The 21,240-nt window shown below is 41.2% G+C and overlaps 1 protein-coding gene across 1 annotated transcript in view; it reads right to left on the bottom strand.

Moving 5' to 3' along the window:
* Positions 1-1,019: 1,019 nt before the first annotated feature.
* Positions 1,020-21,240, bottom strand: part of LOC311101424 (mastermind-like protein 2) — a 120,456-nt gene continuing 100,235 nt past the window's right edge. Inside the window, exons 3-5 of the mRNA XM_084142569.1 lie at positions 4,787-4,972; positions 3,856-3,961; positions 1,020-3,644 (exon numbers count right to left, since the gene is read on the bottom strand). Coding sequence (XP_083998695.1) covers positions 2,668-3,644; positions 3,856-3,961; positions 4,787-4,972 — 1,269 coding nt within the window. The 3' untranslated portion in view covers positions 1,020-2,667. The remainder of the gene's footprint in view (positions 3,645-3,855; positions 3,962-4,786; positions 4,973-21,240) is intronic.

Here is a 21,240-nt window from a genome sequence, read left to right as displayed (position 1 = left end):
AAGCTTTAGTATCTACGTTAACACACGGTGTCAGTGGGAAGCTTTAGTATCTACATTAACACACTGTGTCAGTGGGAAGCTTTAGTATCTACGTTAACACACTGTGTCAGTGGGAAGCTTTAGTATCTACGTTAACACACTGTGTCAGTGGGAAGCTATAGTATCTACATTAACACACGGTGTCAGTGGGAAGCTTTAGTATCTACATTAACACACTGTGTCAGTGGGAATCTTTAGTATCTACATTAACACACGGTGTCAGTGGGAAGCTTTAGTATCTACGTTAACACACTGTGTCAGTGGGAAGCTTTAGTATCTACATTAACACACTGTGTCAGTGGGAAGCTTTAGTATCTACATTAACACACGGTGTCAGTGGGAAGCTTTAGTATCTACATTAACACACGGTGTCAGTGGGAAGCTTTAGTATCTACATTAACACACTGTGTCAGTGGGAATCTTTAGTATTTACATTAACACACTGTGTCAGTGGGAAGCTTTAGTATCTACGTTAACACACTGTGTCAGTGGGAAGCTATAGTATCTACATTAACACACGGTGTCAGTGGGAAGCTTTAGTATCTACATTAACACACTGTGTCAGTGGGAATCTTTAGTATCTACATTAACACACTGTGTCAGTGGGAAGCTTTAGTATCTACGTTAACACACTGTGTCAGTGGGAAGCTTTAGTATCTACATTAACACACGGTGTCAGTGGGAAGCTTTAGTATCTACGTTAACACACTGTGTCAGTGGGAAGCTTTAGTATCTACGTTAACACACTGTGTCAGTGGGAAGCTATAGTATCTACATTAACACACTGTGTCAGTGGGAAGCTTTAGTATCTACATTAACACACTGTGTCAGTGGGAAGCTTTAGTATCTACATCTAACAAAATATGTAGCTCTCTAAATAATCCTGATTGTCACTTTTCCTGGAACAGCTTCAGAAAGTACAAAGGCTCACACTTTATTTAAAACATTTTTATTAATTAGATTGTTTATACTGTCATATAATTTTTCCCAATAGATTATTAAATATTAGATCAAAAATCTAAAATAAATGGGTAAGATTTGTAGCTCGCCATCCAATACAGTCCCAGACAAAAAGCTTGTTATAATAATAATTGGACCAGTAAAAAACACCTGACCGCAGAGGCAGCATCCTCCTCATGCTCACAAACGGTGTTCAGAAACATGAAACACCACGGTCAGTCTGGGGATACGTCCTAAATGGCACCCTATTCCCTATATAGTGCACTACTTTGGACCAGAGCATCATTATGTGGTAGTACACTATAAGGGGAATACAGTGTGATTTGGGACAAAGTCTGGAAGTATGACAGCCACTTCCTGTTCACAGTGTGCTTGACCATGATTGGAACCCTATTCCCCATGTAGTACAGGGCCCATATGGCTCTATTCACAAGTAGTGCGCTGTGTAGGGTATAGGATGCCATTCGGAACGCAGGCTATATCTGTGTCTGAAATGACATCCTATTCACTACAAGGTCAAGACTATGTAGTGCACTGTGTAGGGTATAGTGTGCCATTTTTGGACAAAGCCCATGTTATGGAAAGAGAAAGGTCTGATAGAATATATTCAGAATCAGTTCAAGATGCTGTCAGAGAATCTCCCAGGATCTTATTCAATAGACCTTTGAAAACAACATGAACCTTTAAAAAAAGTACTAAAATATTATTATACATAATATATATTTCTTCACAGGAATACACAAAAAGTACAATTAGATACCAAATTATATATTGGGTTTAAAAAAATGATTTAGAGCTTTGCAAATGTAATCCCTTTAGGTGAATTCTGACTCATGGCCATCCATGGGGCTGTCTGTCAAATCGCACCCTATTCCCTATATAGTGCACTACTTTCTCCATAGCCCTATGGACCCTGGCCTGAAGTCGTGCACTATAAAGGGAATAGGGTGCTGTTTGGGACAGACCCAAGGCCATCCACAGCCTCTGTATGGGGAAAGTTCTGCGTGTGCAGTTATCTGTATTTAAGGATGGATCCTGGAGTTTTTCCTGACCAGGAGAAAGAGAGGAGCTGGCCTATAACTAAGGCCAGGAGGTTTTTCCACACGACACGACCCACCTGACCTGGAAAAACTCCTGACCAGCGCTCCCAATTCTATGGAATTTTTAAATGGAAAAACTGGCCACCAATCCTGTGGAATCTTTCTATGGAAAAACTCTCTGGAATGAACCCAAATTCATGAGACTTGAAGAGAAAAACTCTGTAATGAACCCCAATTCATGAGACTTGAAGAGAAAAACTCTGTAATGAACCCCAATTCATGAGACTTGAAGAGAAAAACTCTGTAATGAACCCCAATTCATGAGATTTGAAGAGAAAAACTCTGTAATGAACCCCAATTCATGAGACTTGAAGAGAAAAACTCTGTAATGAACCCCAATTCATGAGACTTGAAGAGAAAAACTCTCTGGAATGAACCCCAATTCATGAGACTTGCAGAGAAAAACTCTGCAATGAACCCCAATTCATGAGACTTGAAGAGAAAAACTCTGGAATGAACCCCAATTCATGAAAGCTGCAGGGGAAAACTCTCTGGAATGAACCCCAATTCATGAAAGCTGCAGGGGAAAACTCTGGGCCCTATTTATGCAATCCTACTTCATCCCACTTTATGAGTGACTGCCCAGGATCTCATCGAGGTTGATGTCTTTCATCCAGTCGTCGTTGCCGGATCCGGACTTCAGCAGCGAGTCGATGAAGTCTGAGTCAGTGTTGATCCCTGGGACGGTGTTGTCTCCCTCCTGGAGGAATTCAAAGGTCAACCGGTTAACAGCCCGGCTGTTCTGGTTCTGGGTCTGGTAACTTCCCCCAGGGTTGTGGTTATGTGGCGGGAAGACCCCAATGGTGCTGCCCCCAGGGTTGTGGTTATGTGGTGGGAAGACCCCGATGGTGCTGCCCCCAGCGGGGACCCTCTGCTCCGGAGAAGCCTGGTTGAGGCTTGGTAGCCCCGGCAGAGGAGGCATCATGGGTTGACTGGGTCTGGGGTTGGTGGTGGAGCTGCGGAGGGCTGGGTTCGGAGGCAGCATGCCAATGTCTGGTGCCACCTGGTTGGGTGGGCCGGGGCCTATGTGCCGGGGGCCAAGAGAGTACTGGTGGCTGGACATGTCGAGCTGAGACCGGGACTGGCCCCCCTGGGGTTGGAGCGAGTTCGGGAGCCGCCTCACCCCAAGAGACCCAGGCCCAGGGCCCATGATGGGTGGTTTAGCTCCAGGAGGCCAGCCCATTACACCCCCCAGCCCCTGACCCTGCCCCTGGCTGGGCATCCCTCCACCCTGCTGGCCTACTGATGTCCTTGTGGGATGTTGTACGCTGGTAAGACCACCCACCTCAAACCCATTACCCTGGCCGTTGGGAGGACCAGGGAACCTGGATTTGTTTTGGTTGAGTCCTCCTCCGACTCCTAGTCCCATCTTGGTCTGGTTGTTGTGCTGTTGGAGCTGGTGAGGGTGGGGGCCGCTTCCAAACCTCCAGTCCGTGGGAGGAGGGGTCATCTTGGATCCCGGGCCGCTGGGCATGTGGCAGGACATGGACGGAAGGTCAATCTGGTCAGGCCCGTTGGTCGACAACGACTGGGAGGAATTCATACCTGAATACACAATGAGTGAGTTGGTTAATACTGTTGTAATAGATTGTTATGACAACTGAATAACAGACATACTCAATTATCTTCTTTCCATTTCTCTGGCCCATACAGACACAAACAAGCCTGATGGAAAATCAAGGACCAATAAGAACCAATACTGTTTTTCTCGTACTTGGAAGCAATGAATGATGAATGATTCAAATGAATGATGTACCTGTGAAAAGGCCTGTCGGTTGGATCATTCCTCTGGGCTGTTTGTAATCTGGTGGTGGTCTGGTTAGATGACGGTTAAACGGATCCTGGTTACTACTGCTTTTGTCCTGAAACACAACAGAAGGAGTTAATGAAACAGCAATGACTTTTGTATACATGTTCAAATACAACATGAGATGATCAGGGATGGGATTGAAAGGGAACGTGTGGGAGCTGGAAGTGTTCCCAAAGTCAAACATTTTGTAAGTCGTGTTTTAGCTGAATATCTGGTGATTACATACAAACATATAATATGTAGCTCACAGAGTCATTGATGTTAACATGATAACCTATAGCTCACCAAGTCATTGATGTTAACATTATAACCTATAGCTCACCGAGTCATTGATGTTAACATTATAACCTATAGCTCACCGAGTCATTGATGTTAACATTATAACCTATAGCTCACCGAGTCATTGATGTTAACATGATAACCTATAGCTCACCAAGTCATTGATGTTAACATTATAACCTATAGCTCACCGAGTCATTGATGTTAACATTATAACCTATAGCTCACCGAGTCATTGATGTTAACATTATAACCTATAGCTCACCGAGTCATTGATGTTAACATTATAACCTATAGCTCACCGAGTCATTGATGTTAACATGATAACCTATAGCTCACCGAGTCATTGATGTTAACATTATAACCTATAGCTCACCGAGTCATTGATGTTAACATTATAACCTATAGCTCACCGAGTCATTGATGTTAACATGATAACCTATAGCTCACCGAGTCATTGATGTTAACATTATAACCTATAGCTCACCGAGTCATTGATGTTAACATGATAACCTATAGCTCACCGAGTCATTGATGTTAACATGATAACCTATAGCTCACCGAGTCATTGATGTTAACATGATAACCTATAGCTCACCGAGTCATTGATTATGTGCTGCTGCTGGGATAGTTGTCTCTGCATGACCTGGGTCTTCCCTGGCCCTGGGGGTTTCTGCTGGGTGTTGGATCCAGGGACAGGGGGACGTTGGTTGGCCTGGGACTGGGGCTGGGCTGACATTCCCACTAGGCTGCCGTTGGTAGGCAGACGAGGCCCAGGGGGCATCTGGTTAGAGAGGAAAGGAGAGGGAAATATGGGGTTATTTTATTACAAGCAAAGCACATTTCAACATAAGTGCCTTGGTCAAGGGCACAACAGCAGGAGATCGCAGTACATGGGATCTGAAACCAGTTGCAAGTTCAATTTCACTGTTTTAATTTACTTGAATAATACCTCGGTATCGGAGTATCTCTGATCATTGCATTGGTTTAGTAGCCTACTTGGAAGCGTATCTCACGTCAAAACATTACAATACCACAAATATGCCACTAGGGGGCAAACCTCCATAACAAACCACAAGGCTCTGGTGTGAAAATGACACCACCTCTCGGCCACTCCCCCTGAAGCAGCAACACAACAGACTTGGAGAGGCTTCTTTGGGAGGGGGAGAGACAGAGGAGAAAGGCTTCTTTCAGGGGGAGAGAGGCTTCTTTAAGGGGGAGGCACGGGGAGGCTAGTCCTCCTCAAGGCAAAAGCTGTTCCCTTGACAAATGGTTCTGACGAGGATGGAAATAATCCCTGAGACAGCGGGAACTGAACTGTGTGCCGACTGGGGAGTTTCAGCTTCTACCCTCCCTGCTGCAACATGACTACTACCGCTTACCTCCCTTTAACAAGCACTGCTCCTTTACCCAACACACTGATCTAGCTGTTTTTATCTAGGATCAGGTTCCTCCCTGTCCATGTTATCTTATTAATTATGATCTAAAAGGCTAAACTGATCCTAGATCTTCACCATAACTACAGCCTACCTCCCTATAACAAGCACTGTCTGCGTCCCAATCCACTGATCCCCCGATCAGTTCTTATTCCAATATATAAATACGTATTATATATAATAAATATATGTTATTCCCGATCAGTTCTTATAGCCCTGCACCATGGATACCTTCTACGTTCCAATCCCTCAACTGATCTAGGAGCCGTTGGCTTTCGTATCTCAGAGTGTGCTGAATCTAGGATCAGGTCTCCCCTGTTCATGTAATCTTATTCGTTATGATCCAAAAGGCAAAATGGATCCTCCATAAGCACACTCCTAAACACTTGGAATATAATGTTATGTTGTCGTGTGTTGTGCTGTGGTGTGTTGTTGTGTTTTGTTGTTGTGGTGTGTTGTTGTGTTTTGTTGTTGTGGTGTGTTGTTGTGTTTTGCTGTTGTGGTGTGTTGTTGTGTTTTGTTGTTGTGGTGTGTTTTGTTGTGTTGTTTTTTTGGCAAGGGGGCATCTGCCTGTATGTGCCCATTTCTGCTACCAGGTGCACATTAGGATGAGAGCCTTAGCAGACCTGTTAATAGCTTTAAAGGAACTGTTTATTTCAGCACTAATTCTATTGGAGATGGAGTGTAAACTACAGAGACATACTTCCATTTTATTAGGTTCCTCCAAGTGCTTGGTTTGCCTTCTTTCTTCAGTACCTCACAGCCTGTGGCCAGGCAGTATTGTTTACATGATAACCTATAGCTCACCGAGTCATTGATGTTAACATGATAACCTATAGCTCACAGAGTCATTGATGTTAACATGATAACCTATAGCTCACCGAGTCATTGATGTTTACAGGATAACCTATAGCTCACAGAGTCATTGATGTTTACATTATAACCTATAGCTCACAGAGTCATTGATGTTAACATGATAACCTATAGCTCACAGAGTCATTGATGTTAACATTATAACCTATAGCTCACAGAGTCATTGATGTTAACATGATAACCTATAGCTCACAGAGTCATTGATGTTAACATGATAACCTATAGCTCACAGAGTCATTGATGTTAACATGATAACCTATAGCTCACAGAGTAATTGATGTTAACATTATAACCTATAGCTCACAGAGTCATTGATGTTAACATTATAACCTATAGCTCACAGAGTCATTGATGTTAACATTATAACCTACAGCTCACCGAGTCATTGATGTTAACATTAACATTATGTCTTCAGGCAGTATTGAGTACCTTGTCTTCAGGCAGTATTGAGTACCTTGTCTTCAGGCAGTATTGAGTACCTTGTCTTCAGGCAGTATTGACGTTTTTCACTGGTAATTTAGGTATAGAATTAGAACTACAGTAATAGTAAAAACAATTCGTTTTTGATCAACCTGCTTACTTTGATGTGAATTATATATTTTTTATTTACATACAGTGCCTTCGGAAAGTATTCAGACCCCTTGACTGTTTCCACATTTTGTTACATTACAGCCTTATTCTAAAATGGATTAAATAAATACAAATCCTTGGCAATCTACACACAATACCCCATAATGACGAAGCGAAAACAGGTTTTTAGAAATTTTAGCAAATGTATTACTAATAAAAAACAGAAATACCTTATTTACATAAGTATTCAGACCCTTTGCAATGAGACTCGAAATTGAGCTCAGGAGCATCCTCTTTCCATTGATCATCCTTGAGATGTTTCTACAACTTGATTGGAGTCCACCTGTGGTAAATTCAATTGATTGGACATGATTTGGAAAGGCACACACCTGTCTATAAAAGGTCCCACAGTTGACAGTGCATGTCAGAGCAAAAACCAAGCCATGAGGTCGAAGGAATTGTCCTTAGAGCTCCGAGACAGGATTGTGTCGAGGCACAGATGTGGGGAAGGGTACCAATAAATGTCTGCAGCATTGAAGGTCCCCAAGAACACAGTGGCCACCCGGCCAAACTGAGCAATCGGGGGAGAAGGGCCTTGGTCAGGGAGGTGACCAAGAACCCGATGGTCACTCTGACAGAGCTCTAGAGTTCCTCTGTGGAGATGGGAGAACCTTCCAGAAGGACAACCATCTCTGCAGCACTCCACCAATCAGGACTTTATGGTGGAGTCGCCAGACGGAAGCCACTCCTCAGTAAAAGGCACATGACAGCCCACTTGGAGTTTGCCAAAAGGCATCTAAAGGACTCTCAGACCATGAGAAACAAGATTCTCTGGTCTGATGAAACCAAGATTGAACTCTTTGGCCTGAATGCCAAGCGTCACGTCTGGAGGAAACCTGGCACCATCCCTAGGGTGAAGCATGGTGGTGGCAGCATCATGCTGTGGGGATGTTTTTCAGCGGCTGGGACTGGGAGACTAGTCAGGATCGAGGCAAAGATGAAAGGAGCAAAGTACAGAGAGATCCTTAATGAAAACCTGCTCCAGAGCGCTCAGGACCTCAGACTGAGGCAAAGGTTCACCTTCCAACAAGACAATGACACTAAGCACACAGCCAAGACAACGCAGGAGTGGCTTCGAGACAAGTCTCTGAATGTCCTTGAGTGGCCCAGCCAGAGCCCGGACTTCAACCCGATCTAACATCTCTGGAGAGACCAGAAAATAGCTGTGCAGTGACGCTCCCCATCCAACCTGACAGAGGTTGAGAGGATCTGCAGAGAAGAATGGGAGAAAATCCCCAAATACAGGTGTGCCAAGCTTGTAGCGTCATACCCAAGAAGACTCGAGGCTGTAGTCGTTGTCAAAGCTCCTTCAGGTTTTTGCTTTGTTATTATGGGGTATTGTGTGCAGATTGATGAGGGGAAAAAACTATTTAATACATTTTAGAATAAGGCATTTCAAAATGTGGAAAAAGTCAAGGGGTCTGAATACTTTCCGTACGTCAGAAGCCTAATGTTGTGCCCTATTCCCTATTCCCTAATCTTTACCCTTTCTTCTTCTGGTTAAAAGTCTCTATATAGTGTACTAGTATATAGTGTACTAGGCTGCCATTTGGGACACACTCAGAAGGGTTTCACTAAACAGGTTTCCATCCAAACGTTTTATGGGAGCAAAGTGCATGTTGGGAAAAAAAAAAGGCCTGATGGAAACAGAACATTTGTCGGTAAACTTTCCAAATGTCGACAAACCCAAAAACGCTAGAAAAGGTGGGATCTTTTTTGTGTCTGTAAAATGTATTATGCTTGAAATGGCAGTGGAAACACTTTAATGTGCAAATATTGATATAATAACCATCATATCGAAGTCAACTTGGAGTCACGCGATGATATGTTGTGTGGTGCTCCCACTACAACTCGGGAAACCATGCAGTTTATTAGGCTACAGATGAAATAAATGATGATGAACTTGAAAGTGTGGTGAAAGGGAACTGTAGAGAAAATAAGTCAAGGTGAATGTCTGGGACCGACTGCCTCTGAGATGGACAAACAAAATCCTGAGAGGAAATCTGATGTACCTCATGTACCTCATGTACCTCATCAGATTTCTCAGTGATGAGGTACAAAAGCACAGATGGCAATAAAGTCACAGACACATACATAAATAGAGGCAGAGAAGCCGTGTCACAGGTGTTGACATTTGCCCTAAATACTACTGCTAAATCATTAAAATCATCTAAATACTACTGCAACATCATCTACATACAACTAAATACTACTGTAACATAATCTATATACTACTAAATACTACTGGAACATCATCTAAATGATCTAAATACTACTAAATACTACTGCAACGTAATCTATATACTACTAAATACAACTAAATACTACTGCAACATCATCTAAATAATCAAAATACTACTAAAAACTACTGCAACATCATATAAATACTACTAAATACTACTGCAACCTCATCTAAATAATCAAAATACTACTAAATATTACTGCAACATCATCTAAATATTAATAAATACATTTTAGTCATTTAGCAGACGCTCTTATCCAGAGCGACTTACAGGTAGTGAGTGCATACATTATTATTTATTTATTATATTATTTCTTATGTTTTTTTTGTTTTTTGTTTTCATACTGCCCCCCCCCGTGGGAATCGAACCCACAACCCTGGCATTGCAAACGCCATGCTCTACCAACTGAGCTACATCCCTGCTGGCCATTCCCTCCCATACCCTGGACGACGCTGGGCCAATTGTGCGCCGCCCATGGGTCTCCCAGTCGCGGCCGGCTACGACGGAGCCTGGATACGAACCAGGATCTCTAGTGACACAGCTAGCACTGAGTTGCAGTGCCTTAGACCACTGCGCCACTCGGGAGACCCATGGGGCACTGCGATGCAGTGCCTTAGACTACTGCAACATCATCTAAATAATCTAAATACAACTAAATACTACTGCAACATCTAAATTATCTAAATACTGCTAAATTCTACTGCAACATCTATATACTACTAAATACTACTAAATACTACAGCAACATCATCTAAATCATCTAAATACAACAAAATACTACTTCAAAATCATCTAAATACAACAAAATACTACTGCAACATCAACATACAACTAAATATTACTGCAACTTCATCTAAATACTAATAAATACTAATACATACCACTGCAACATCATCTAAATAATCTAAATACAACTAAATACTACTGCAACATCATCTAAATAATCTAAATACTACTAAATACTACTGCAACATAATCTAAAAACAACTAAATACTACTGCAACATCATCTAAATACTACTAAATACTACTGCAACATCATCTAAATAATCTAAATACAGGTAAATACTACTGTAACATCATCTAAATACTACTGCAACATAATCTAAATCTAAATACTATTGCAACATCATCTAAATACTACTAAATACTACTGCAACATAATCTAAATTAGGGCTGACTGCAATTAGTCGACTGGTCAATTGTTTGGTCGTTATGCTGTTGATCGACCAAGATTATTTTAGTCGAGCAGTAACAAATATACATATATATTTACAGTACCAGTCAAAAGTTTGGACACACCTACTCATTCCAGGGTTTTTCTTTATTTTTACTATTTTCTACATTGTAGAATAATAGTGAAGACATCAAAACTATGAAATAACACATATGGAATCATGTAGTAGCCATAAAAGTGTTAAACAAATCAAAATATATTTTATATTTGAGATTCTTCAAAGTAGCCACCCTTTGCCTTGATGACAGCTTTGCACACTCTTGACATTCTCTCAACCAGCTAGACTCATGTGGTCTAAGCCTCCAGAGGCATGCAGAGGCCCAACCGAGCTCCCTACCTCATCGCCATGCCCCTCCCAAATGTTGTAACAATGCGGAGGGCTCTTTATAGCTCCGCATTGATATGATTGGTTGACGGTAGGTGGGGGCGGTACATCCTGTATAAACACAAACTCACTTCTTTGACAACAGCTCTGCACTGCTCCGCGATGCGCAATAAGTATGAATGCCCTGACTTCTGCTGAGGCCACATCACCGTAAATGCTGCATGACCAATGCAGATGTCGGATTGACCCAGATGCACAATGCACTTCACTCTCCAGAATGTGCTCTCTCCTGCCAATTTGAGCAAATTCATTGTTTCATAACTTCATTGTGTGAATCGTTTGCATTTGATTTTTTTTTATTTTTTTTTTTTATATATATATATATATATATATATATATATATATATATATATATTATTTTTTTTTTGGGGGGGATGGATCAGCTTAATATTGCAGATAGATTGTATCTTCTATCAATGTAATTGTCTGCATCACTTCCAATCCCCCATGTTTTTTTTTATTTTTTATATATATTCCCCTTTATTACTTTTCAACCCCACCATCCTTTCCCTACTTGGAGTAAATTAGTGAACAACAACGCCCAGGCCTCTACTTCCAGTCTATACTTACTATCTACACCTTATGGACAGAGTTAATTTTACAATAATTCTATATCCATATATATATATATATATATATATATATATATATATATATTTATTTATTTTTTTGCTCCTGAACTTCTTCTACTATAAACCTCTCCGATCATGTTCATGATGTCCATCCGGTTTGCTTCTAAATGCCATATCTTTCTAACTGTGCTCTTTCCCAAAAGCTCCCAACATACAACCTATATACTTATTATGGACACAGTATGCTTACATTATTAGCTATCTTTGTTATTATTTGTTGTTATTTGTTATTAGTCCCATCCTTCAACTCTATTCAATACCTCCCATCTATCTCTTAACACCATCCATATAGGATTTCTATTTGCCATATATATTTCAACCATACTGTGATGTTTTACAAAAGTTCTGAACCTTTCTATTCTCATTGCTTCTACAGATTGTGAATTAAAAATAAAAAAATTTGCTAAAAGTATTATTATATTATTGATTGATTGACTATGACTTTTCAGATCACCCAGTAATGCTATCTGCAAGGTTAGTTCCAGGTAAATATTGCAATCCTTTAGCCATTCCTGGACCTGTGTCCAAAAATAAGCTACAAATGGACAGAACCAAAACAAATGATCTAATGATTCTATCTCTTCACAGCAAAATCTGCAGAGCTGGGAAGATTGTATCCCCCATATAAATAACATTCTATTGGTAGCAAGAATTTTATATAATAATTTAAATTGAAAGATTCTAATTTTTGAATCCGGTGTCGTTTTGCGTGTCAGTTCATAAACACTATGCCATGGGATCGGTACGTCAAAGATCTCTTCCCAACTATTTTGCAATCTATATGGGACGGCTGTCAATCCTTTGGTCCTTAAGTGAAACTGATATACTTTTTTATTTATCACAGTTTTCCTTAACCAATTATGTTCTTTAATGCAAGGCCGACAGACAAGTTCCTTACTTTCTCCCCCTTCAACTTTCCTCTTCCACTTTTGCGGTAAGGCTGCAATTATTTGGTTGTAATTTTGGGTAGAGCAGACATTTCCATATGTTTTTGTTAGCTGCATGTGCGACATAACTCCACCAGTCCTACCGATGATATCATTTACGAAGACTATACCTTTTTTAAACATTCTGTCAAAAAATAAAGGTTTTTTGTCAATTAGTATATTTGAATTTAACCACAATATTTGTTGCATTATTTGTTCTGTCGTTTCTGGAGGATTAAATTGAAATTGCAACCAACTTTCTATGGCTTGTTTTAGAAATAGTGACATTTGGGAGATTATTTCCTTTTCAAATAACTGAAAGTGAGAGGTTGTAATCTGAATAAAGGGAAAAAGGCCTTTCTTGAACAGTGGGTGAGACAATCTTACTAATTTGCTTGAGAACCAGTTCGGATTTAAGTATAACTTTTGTATGACTGAAGCTTTTAGTGATAGGTCTAATGCTTTAATATTTAATAATTTCTGTCCTCCGAATTCATATTCATTATATAAATATGCTCTTTTAATTTTGTCTGGCTTGCCATTCCAAATAAAATTGAATATTTTTTTCTCATATAATTTAAAAAACTGTTTACTAGGCGTAGGCAAGACCATAAGCAAATAGGTAAACTGGGATAATACTAAAGAGTTAATCAGGGTGATTTTTCCACAAATTGACAGGTATTTTCCTTTCCATGGTAGTAAGATCTTATCTATTTTTGCTAACTTTCTATTAAAATTTATTGAAGTGAGATCATTTATTTCCTTTGGGATATGTATTCCGAGTATATCCACATCACCATCAGACCATTTTATTGGTAAACTACATGGTAATGTAAAAATTGTATTTTTTAGTGATCCAATACGTAATATAGTACATTTGTCATAATTTGGTTTTAATCCAGAGAGGTTAGAAAATGTATCTAGATCCTCTATGAGGCTGTGGAGGGATTCTAGTTGTGGATCTAAAAGAAAACATGAATCATCTGCGTACAATGACACCTTTGTTTTTAAGCCCTGTATTTCTAATCCCCTGATATTATTATTGGATCTGATTTTAATAGCTAACATCTCGATGGCCACAATAAATAGATATGCCGATAGTGGACAACCTTGTTTCACTCCTCTTGATAGTTTAAAACTTTCTGAGAAATAGCCATTATTTACTATTTTACACCTAGGGTTACTATACATGATTTTGACCCATTTTATAAGAGATTCTCCAAAATTGAAATGCTCCAGGCATTTATATATAAATTCCAGTCGAACTTTATCAAATGCCTTTTCGAAGTCTGCTATGAATAGCAGGCCTGGTTTCCCATATTTTCCATAGTGTTCTATTGTTTCCAATACTTGCCTTATATTATCTCCAATGTATCTTCCATGTAAAAAACCTGTCTGATTAGAATGAATAATATCCGACAATACCTTTTTAATTCTATGCGCTATACATTTTGCTAGGATTTTTGCATCACAACACTGAAGTGTAAGGGGCCTCCAATTTTGTAAATGGACTGGATCTTTATATTTTCCACTTGTATCCTGTTTCAGTAATAATGAGATCAGACCCTCTTCTTGAGTGTCAGATAATCTACCATTTACATAGGAGTGGTTAAAACATGCTAATAACGGTCCTCTTAGTATATCAAAAAAGGTTTGGTATACCTCGATTGGTATGCCATCCAACCCTGGAGTTTTCCCGGACTTAAAGTCTTTAATTGCATCCAGAAGTTCCTCCTCTGTAATTTCACCTTCACATGAGTCTTTCTGTGTGGCTGTTAATTTGACATTATCAATAGAAAAAAAATCTCTACAATTAGCTTCAGTTAGAGGAGATGGAGGCGACTGAAAAGAAAACATATGCTTAAAATACTTTGTTTCTTCCTTCAAAATATCATTAGGTGAATTATGGGTGACTCCGTCAATTGTAACCAGTTTCATTAAGTTCTTTTTGGTAGCATTCCTATGTTGAAGATTAAAAAAGAATTTTGTGCATTTTTCCCCATATTCCATCCAGTTTGCTTTATTTTTATAATATATTACACTTGATCTTTCTTGAATAAGTTTTTCCATTTCTTTTTGTTTTTCCTCTAATTTATTCTGAGCCTCTATGTTACAGTTTTTATTGCCATCTATCTGTTCTGTTAGACTTTCTATTTCCTTTCTTAGTATAAACTCTTTTAACCTAAATTGCTTTTGTTTTCGAGATGAGTACTGAATTGCATGGCCTCTAAAGGCACATTTAAAGGTGTCCCATACAATAAGGGGATTCGCTGTACCTATGCATTTGATTGTTAGTGTATATCAATTCCCCATTACATACTGTATATCACCAGTAGTACATTTACCGTTAATTCCTATCATTTCTAATCTGCAATGTTTGTTACTTCGGTCACGGTAATTTATTTTATTGCATTCAATATTATTATTCCAGTCTTCCCGTTCTCATAGAAGTGGGCCCATAGGCTACCTGACCTGTGCAGACATATAGATGTGCCCATTTGGGGATCTGATAGTATTTCTGATTGGCTTAACGCACCACCACTAATGACCTGTGGAGCTTCTCAAAGTAATGTTTTCTTCACCTCAAACAGCAAGCAAACAAAGTCTGTTTTTACGTCCATTGAGAATTACAATAGTTCCTCAATGTATTTGAAAAATCTTTCCAGCTCTCTCCCTTTCGATAACCACTCAGCATGAAAGGGGAAAATGTCATGCTCTGATCCAGTGGAAATGTCAGAAAATAGGCCTACCTGATTACTTCTTATCAGTGCTTGACTTGGACTGAAATAGGTTCCAATACTCATTTTGGGTGCTGGTACTGTTTATATTTAGGTGCAGGAGCTCCACAATACTGTTGAGCTAATATTCTATAAGAGGAACAGGAGCTCAAGCAGTAGAAGATCTGAGGTGCCGGTACTCAGCTCCGGTGAGCTCCTGCCCAAGTCAAGTACTGCTTGTTAAGCTGTGTCTGTCCCAAGCTCACTGATGCAGGAAACTCTGAGGGCCCATAATATTTTATACAATGTTGCAAGTTTGCTAGTGCAAGCTTCAGGCTTGACCCAAGTTAATAGTTGATACAATGTTTCAAGTTCGTTGCAGACAGGCCAGGCCATGTGTAGACAATGTGATTTATAGGATATTTATTTTTATCAGGATATTTTCTACTTGCAGGCTGCAATGTTTTTGTTGGCTTTATGGAGGCTATTTTTTTTAACATAGTTTGGCAATGGCAATAAAAGTTACTTTTTAGGTTTGTATCATTTTCATTCAGATTTGGATCGAATTTTGATTAACTATATGACAATGATTTTGAGATATGAAGACGTTACTATTAATTAAATTAAACTGTTTCAGGAACATTTTCATATGAAAACCATAACTGGCACGCAGATCGGTAGAAATGGTAAGATAAATTGGCATTCCACATGAGAAAGGTTGCCGACTCCTCGTGTAGCCTATTACCGGCCACTTCAGGAGAGTAACGGCAGAATCTGTGAAAGCCAGCAGGAGCAGGAGGAGAATAGTTGGGTCAGGTTAGTTTTTTTTTATTCTGGTTATCTAGATCTCTGGCGCCCTCTTGAGACATTTGTCTTATTTTATCAAACCCTAAACTTAAAGCATCAGACAAGCTCAATGTACAGTGCATTCGGAAAGCAAACATTTCTAAAAACCTGTTTTCGTTTTGTCATTATAGGGTATTGTGTGTAGATTGATGATGAAAAAATGTAATTTAATCAATTTTATAATAAGGCAGTAACGTAACAAAAGAATTTGGAAAAAGTCAAGGGGTCTGAATACTTTCCGAATGCACTGTATATAGTTGATTTTGTTAAAACACATAGTGTGTCTATATATGGAAAAATACATGTTTCGAAATGTCAACCAATCGGTTGGTTGAAAGAACAGACGACTTTCGATCGACCAAGATTTGTTTTTGTCGGAGACAGCCCTAAGTTAAATACTACTGTAACATAATCTAAATAATCTAAATACTCCTAAAGACTACTGCAACATCCTCTAAATCTTCTACATACTACTAAATACTACTGCAACATAATCTAAATCATCTAAATACAATTGCAACATCATCTAAATACTACTACAACATCATCTAAATACTTTCTCTCTCCCTCTCGCTGTCTCCCCCCCCCCTTCTCGCTCTCTCTCTCCCCCCTCTCTCTCTCCTTCTCCGTTTTCTCTCAACACACTTGAGGAGACTTCAAACAGCAGTCTGAGGAGAGAGAGAGAGAGGAAGCAACGAGTCGCTCTGCTCTCTGTGGTTCACTGCCTCCAATTACCAGGCACCGTGAGAAGTTATGACCACCGCTCACACACACACACACACACACACACACACACACACACACACACACACACACACACACACACAGAGAATGTCTTCAAATTACCTAGGAAAGGAGGCCATTGCTCCCGCTGGCCGCGGTGCAGAAAGCCGACCCCAGTCTTTGTAGGAAGAACAACCTAGTAAGGAGTGTTTTGTTAACATGTCCTCTGTTTGTCATCCTGACGTGTCATTAAGCTTTTTTTTCCCATCTCGCTCTTCTCTTTCTCTCCTCTCATTTCTTCACAAGCTAAATGAATAATATCACATGTGGCTCCAGTCCAGCTCTCTCTGGCCTTCGGAAGGAGCGGGAGAAGGAGTGGCGGCGTGATGATCTAGCCTCCTGTACTGCTGCGGGGCTAGTCAGCGCTAAGCTAGACAGAGCAGGGGTAGTCAGCGCTAAGCTAGACAGAGCAGGGGTAGTCAGCGCTAAGCTAGACAGATCAGGGGTAGGTTAAGCTAGACAGATCAGGGGTAGGTTAAGCTAGACAGAGCAGGGGTAGGTTAAGCTGGTTAAGCTAGACAGATCAGGGGTAGGTTAAGCTGGTTAAGCTAGACAGATCAGGGGTAGGTTAAGCTGGTTAAGCTAGACAGATCAGGGGTAGGTGAAGCTGGTTAAGCTAGACAGAGCAGGGGTAGGTTAAGCTGGTTAAGCTAGACGCAGTTGCCATGTCGCAGTTGTAAATGAGAACTTGTTCTCAACTGGCTTCTTACCTGGTTAAATAAAGGTGGGAAAAAAGACAGATCAGGGGTAGGCTAAGATAGACTAGGTTAAGCAAGACAGATCAGAGGTAGGCCAAGTTAAACTAGGCTAAACTAGACAGAGCAGGGGTGGGCTAAACTAGACTCTCTCTCTCTCTTTCTCTCAGCCCCTACCCCAGCCCTCTCCTCTCTAAGCTTCTCTCTCAGAGTACTGCTTCCTCCCAGGCAGCCTGCAGTCAGGACTCTGGTCCCGGGGGACGGCCTTGGCATCTGGACTTGGCTGCTGATCCCTTTCCCAGGAAACAAACACTCCCTTCACACAGCCTGTCCCTCTCTCTCTGGTTAGAACACTCCCTTCACACAGCCTGTCCCTCTCTCTCTATGGTTAGAACACTCCCTTCACACAGCCTGTCCCTCTCTCTATGGTTAGAACACTCCCTTCACACAGCCTGTCCCTCTCTCTCTGGTTAGAACACTCCCTTCACACAGCCTGTCCCTCTCTCTATGGTTAGAACACTCCCTTCACACAGCCTGTCCCTCTCTCTCTATGGTTAGAACACTCCCTTCACACAGCCTGTCCCTCTCTCTCTGGTTAGAACACTCCCTTCACACAGCCTGTCCCTCTCTCTCTATGGTTAGAACACTCCCTTCACACAGCCTGTCCCTCTCTCTATGGTTAGAACACTCCCTTCACACAGCCTGTCCCTCTCTCTCTGGTTAGAACACTCCCTTCACACAGCCTGTCCCTCTCTCTCTATGGTTAGAACACTCCCTTCACACAGCCTGTCCCTCTCTCTCTGGTTAGAACACTCCCTTCACACAGCCTGTCCCTCTCTCTATGGTTAGAACACTCCCTTCACACAGCCTGACCCTCTCTCTATGGTTAGAACACTCCCTTCACACAGCCTGTCCCTCTCTCTATGGTTAGAACACTCCCTTCACACAGCCTGTCCCTCTCTCTCTGGTTAGAACACTCCCTTCACACAGCCTGTCCCTCTCTCTCTGGTTAGAACACTCCCTTCACACAGCCTGTCCCTCTCTCTCTATGGTTAGAACACTCCCTTCACACAGCCTGTCCCTCTCTCTCTATGGTTAGAACACTCCCTTCACACAGCCTGTCCCTCTCTCTCTATGGTTAGAACACTCCCTTCACACAGCCTGTCCCTCTCTCTCTGGTTAGAACACTCCCTTCACACAGCCTGTCCCTCTCTCTCTGGTTAGAACACTCCCTTCACACAGCCTGTCCCTCTCTCTCTATGGTTAGAACACTCCCTTCACACAGCCTGTTCCTCTCTCTCTGGTTAGAACACTCCCTTCACACAGCCTGTCCCTCTCTCTCTATGGTTAGAACACTCCCTTCACACAGCCTGTCCCTCTCTCTCTATGGTTAGAACACTCCCTTCACACAGCCTGTTCCTCTCTCTCTGGTTAGAACACTCCCTTCACACAGCCTGTCCCTCTCTCTCTATGGTTAGAACACTCCCTTCACACAGCCTGTTCCTCTCTCTCTGGTTAGAACACTCCCTTCACACAGCCTGTCCCTCTCTCTCTCTGGTTAGAACACTCCCTTCACACAGCCTGTCCCTCTCTCTATGGTTAGAACACTCCCTTCACACAGCCTGTCCCTCTCTCTATGGTTAGAACACTCCCTTCACACAGCCTGTCCCTCTCTCTATGGTTAGAACACTCCCTTCACACAGCCTGTCCCTCTCTCTATGGTTAGAACACTCCCTTCACACAGCCTGTCCCTCTCTATGGTTAGAACACTCCCTTCACACAGCCTGTCCCTCTCTCTGTCGTTAGGTTAGAGAGAGAGACCAGAACCCATCAATAATTTATGTAATATATTTGGCAAACTTAACAGCATAAAATAAAATAGAATAAAGATGTGTGCATGTTAAATACATATAAACATAACTATCTACCATGTGAGTCTCTGTATGGATTAATTACAGATAAAATAAGGCATATGATTACCTTTTAATGGGCTCAATTAGATCTGGGAATAATCCTGACCTCAAACCACACTAGTTCCTCACAAGAGGTATATAATAATATGTCATTTAACAGACGCTTTTATCCAAAGCGACATACAGTCATGTGTGCATACATTTTTACGTATGGGTGGTCCCGGGGATCAAACTCACTACCTTGGCGTTACAAGCGCCATGCTCTACCAGCTGAGCTACAGAGGACCACTTCTCTCTCACACACACACACGCACACACACACACACACGCACACGCACACGCACACGCACACGCACACGCACACACACACACACACACACACACACACACACACACACACACACACACACACACACACACACACACACACACACACACACACACACAGAGAATCAGGTCCAGTCTTGAAGTTCCTCGAGCACAATTAACAATGGGTCTGTTTGCCCACAGCACATTCTATAGTCATATCTATCTATGACCCTATGACCCCTCTGTAGCTCAATTGGTAGAGCATGGCGCTTGTAACGCCAGGGTAGTGGGTTCGATCCCCGGGACCACCCATACGTAAAAATGTATGCACGCTTGACTGTAAGTCGCTTTGGATAAAAGCGTCTGCTAAATGGCATATTATACGTTTTTAAAGTCTATAACCCTGGACCTAAAGACGTTGAACAACAATGGAATTAAGACAGGTTTTGACATAGCTGAGGTAAAAACTGATTATTATCCTGTGAGAACCATCAAACGAGAACCAGAAGAGCACACATCTTGTTCTCTTTAAAACCGTCTCTAGCTGCAGTCCTGTGGGAGGAAGTTGAGCTCTGCTCGCCTCGCTATACTGCTCCACTGGGGATCATGGCACTGGTTACGTGCTAAATGGCACCCTATTCCCTATATAGCTCCTTATGGGCCCTGGTCATAGTAGTGCACTACATAGGGAACATGGTGCCATGTGGGTCGAAGCACTTCATTTCTATGGCAATACTAATTCAACTCACTTTTTTTCTTCTTTCTCTCTCTCTCTCTCTCTCTCTCTCTCTCTCTCTCTCTCTCTCTCTCTCTCTCTCTCTCTCTCTCTCTCTCTCTCTCTCTCTCTCAACCCTGTAACTGTTGTTAACACAAGACAAGCCTGTAACTAGCTACTGTCTCTCTCCTATTTTCCATGTACCGTTTCTCGACTATCCCCTCTCTCTCTACTACTACTACTACTGCTACTACTACTACTACTACTACTACTACTACTGCTGCTACTACTACTACTACTACTACTGCTAGTACTACTACTACTACTACTGCTACTACTGCTACTACTACTACTACTAATGCTACTAATACTACTACTGCTACTACTACTACTACTACTACTACTACTACTACTACTACTAATGCTACTAATACTATTACTACTACTACTACTACTATTCCTACTAATGCTACTACTACTACTACTACTACTACTGCTACTACTGCTACTACTACTACTACTAATGCTACTAATACTACTACTGCTACTACTACTAATGCTACTAATACTACTAATGCTACTAATACTATTACTACTACTACTACTGCTACTACTGCTACTACTACTACTACTACTACTACTACTACTACTACTACTACTGCTACTACTACTACTACTGCATCTACTACTACTACTACTACTACTACTAATAC

Source organism: Coregonus lavaretus, assembly GCF_964263955.1.
Source record: "Coregonus lavaretus genome assembly, chromosome: 26".
Classification (NCBI taxonomy): domain Eukaryota; kingdom Metazoa; phylum Chordata; class Actinopteri; order Salmoniformes; family Salmonidae; genus Coregonus; species Coregonus lavaretus.
This window is presented reverse-complemented; position numbering and strand designations above follow the sequence as displayed.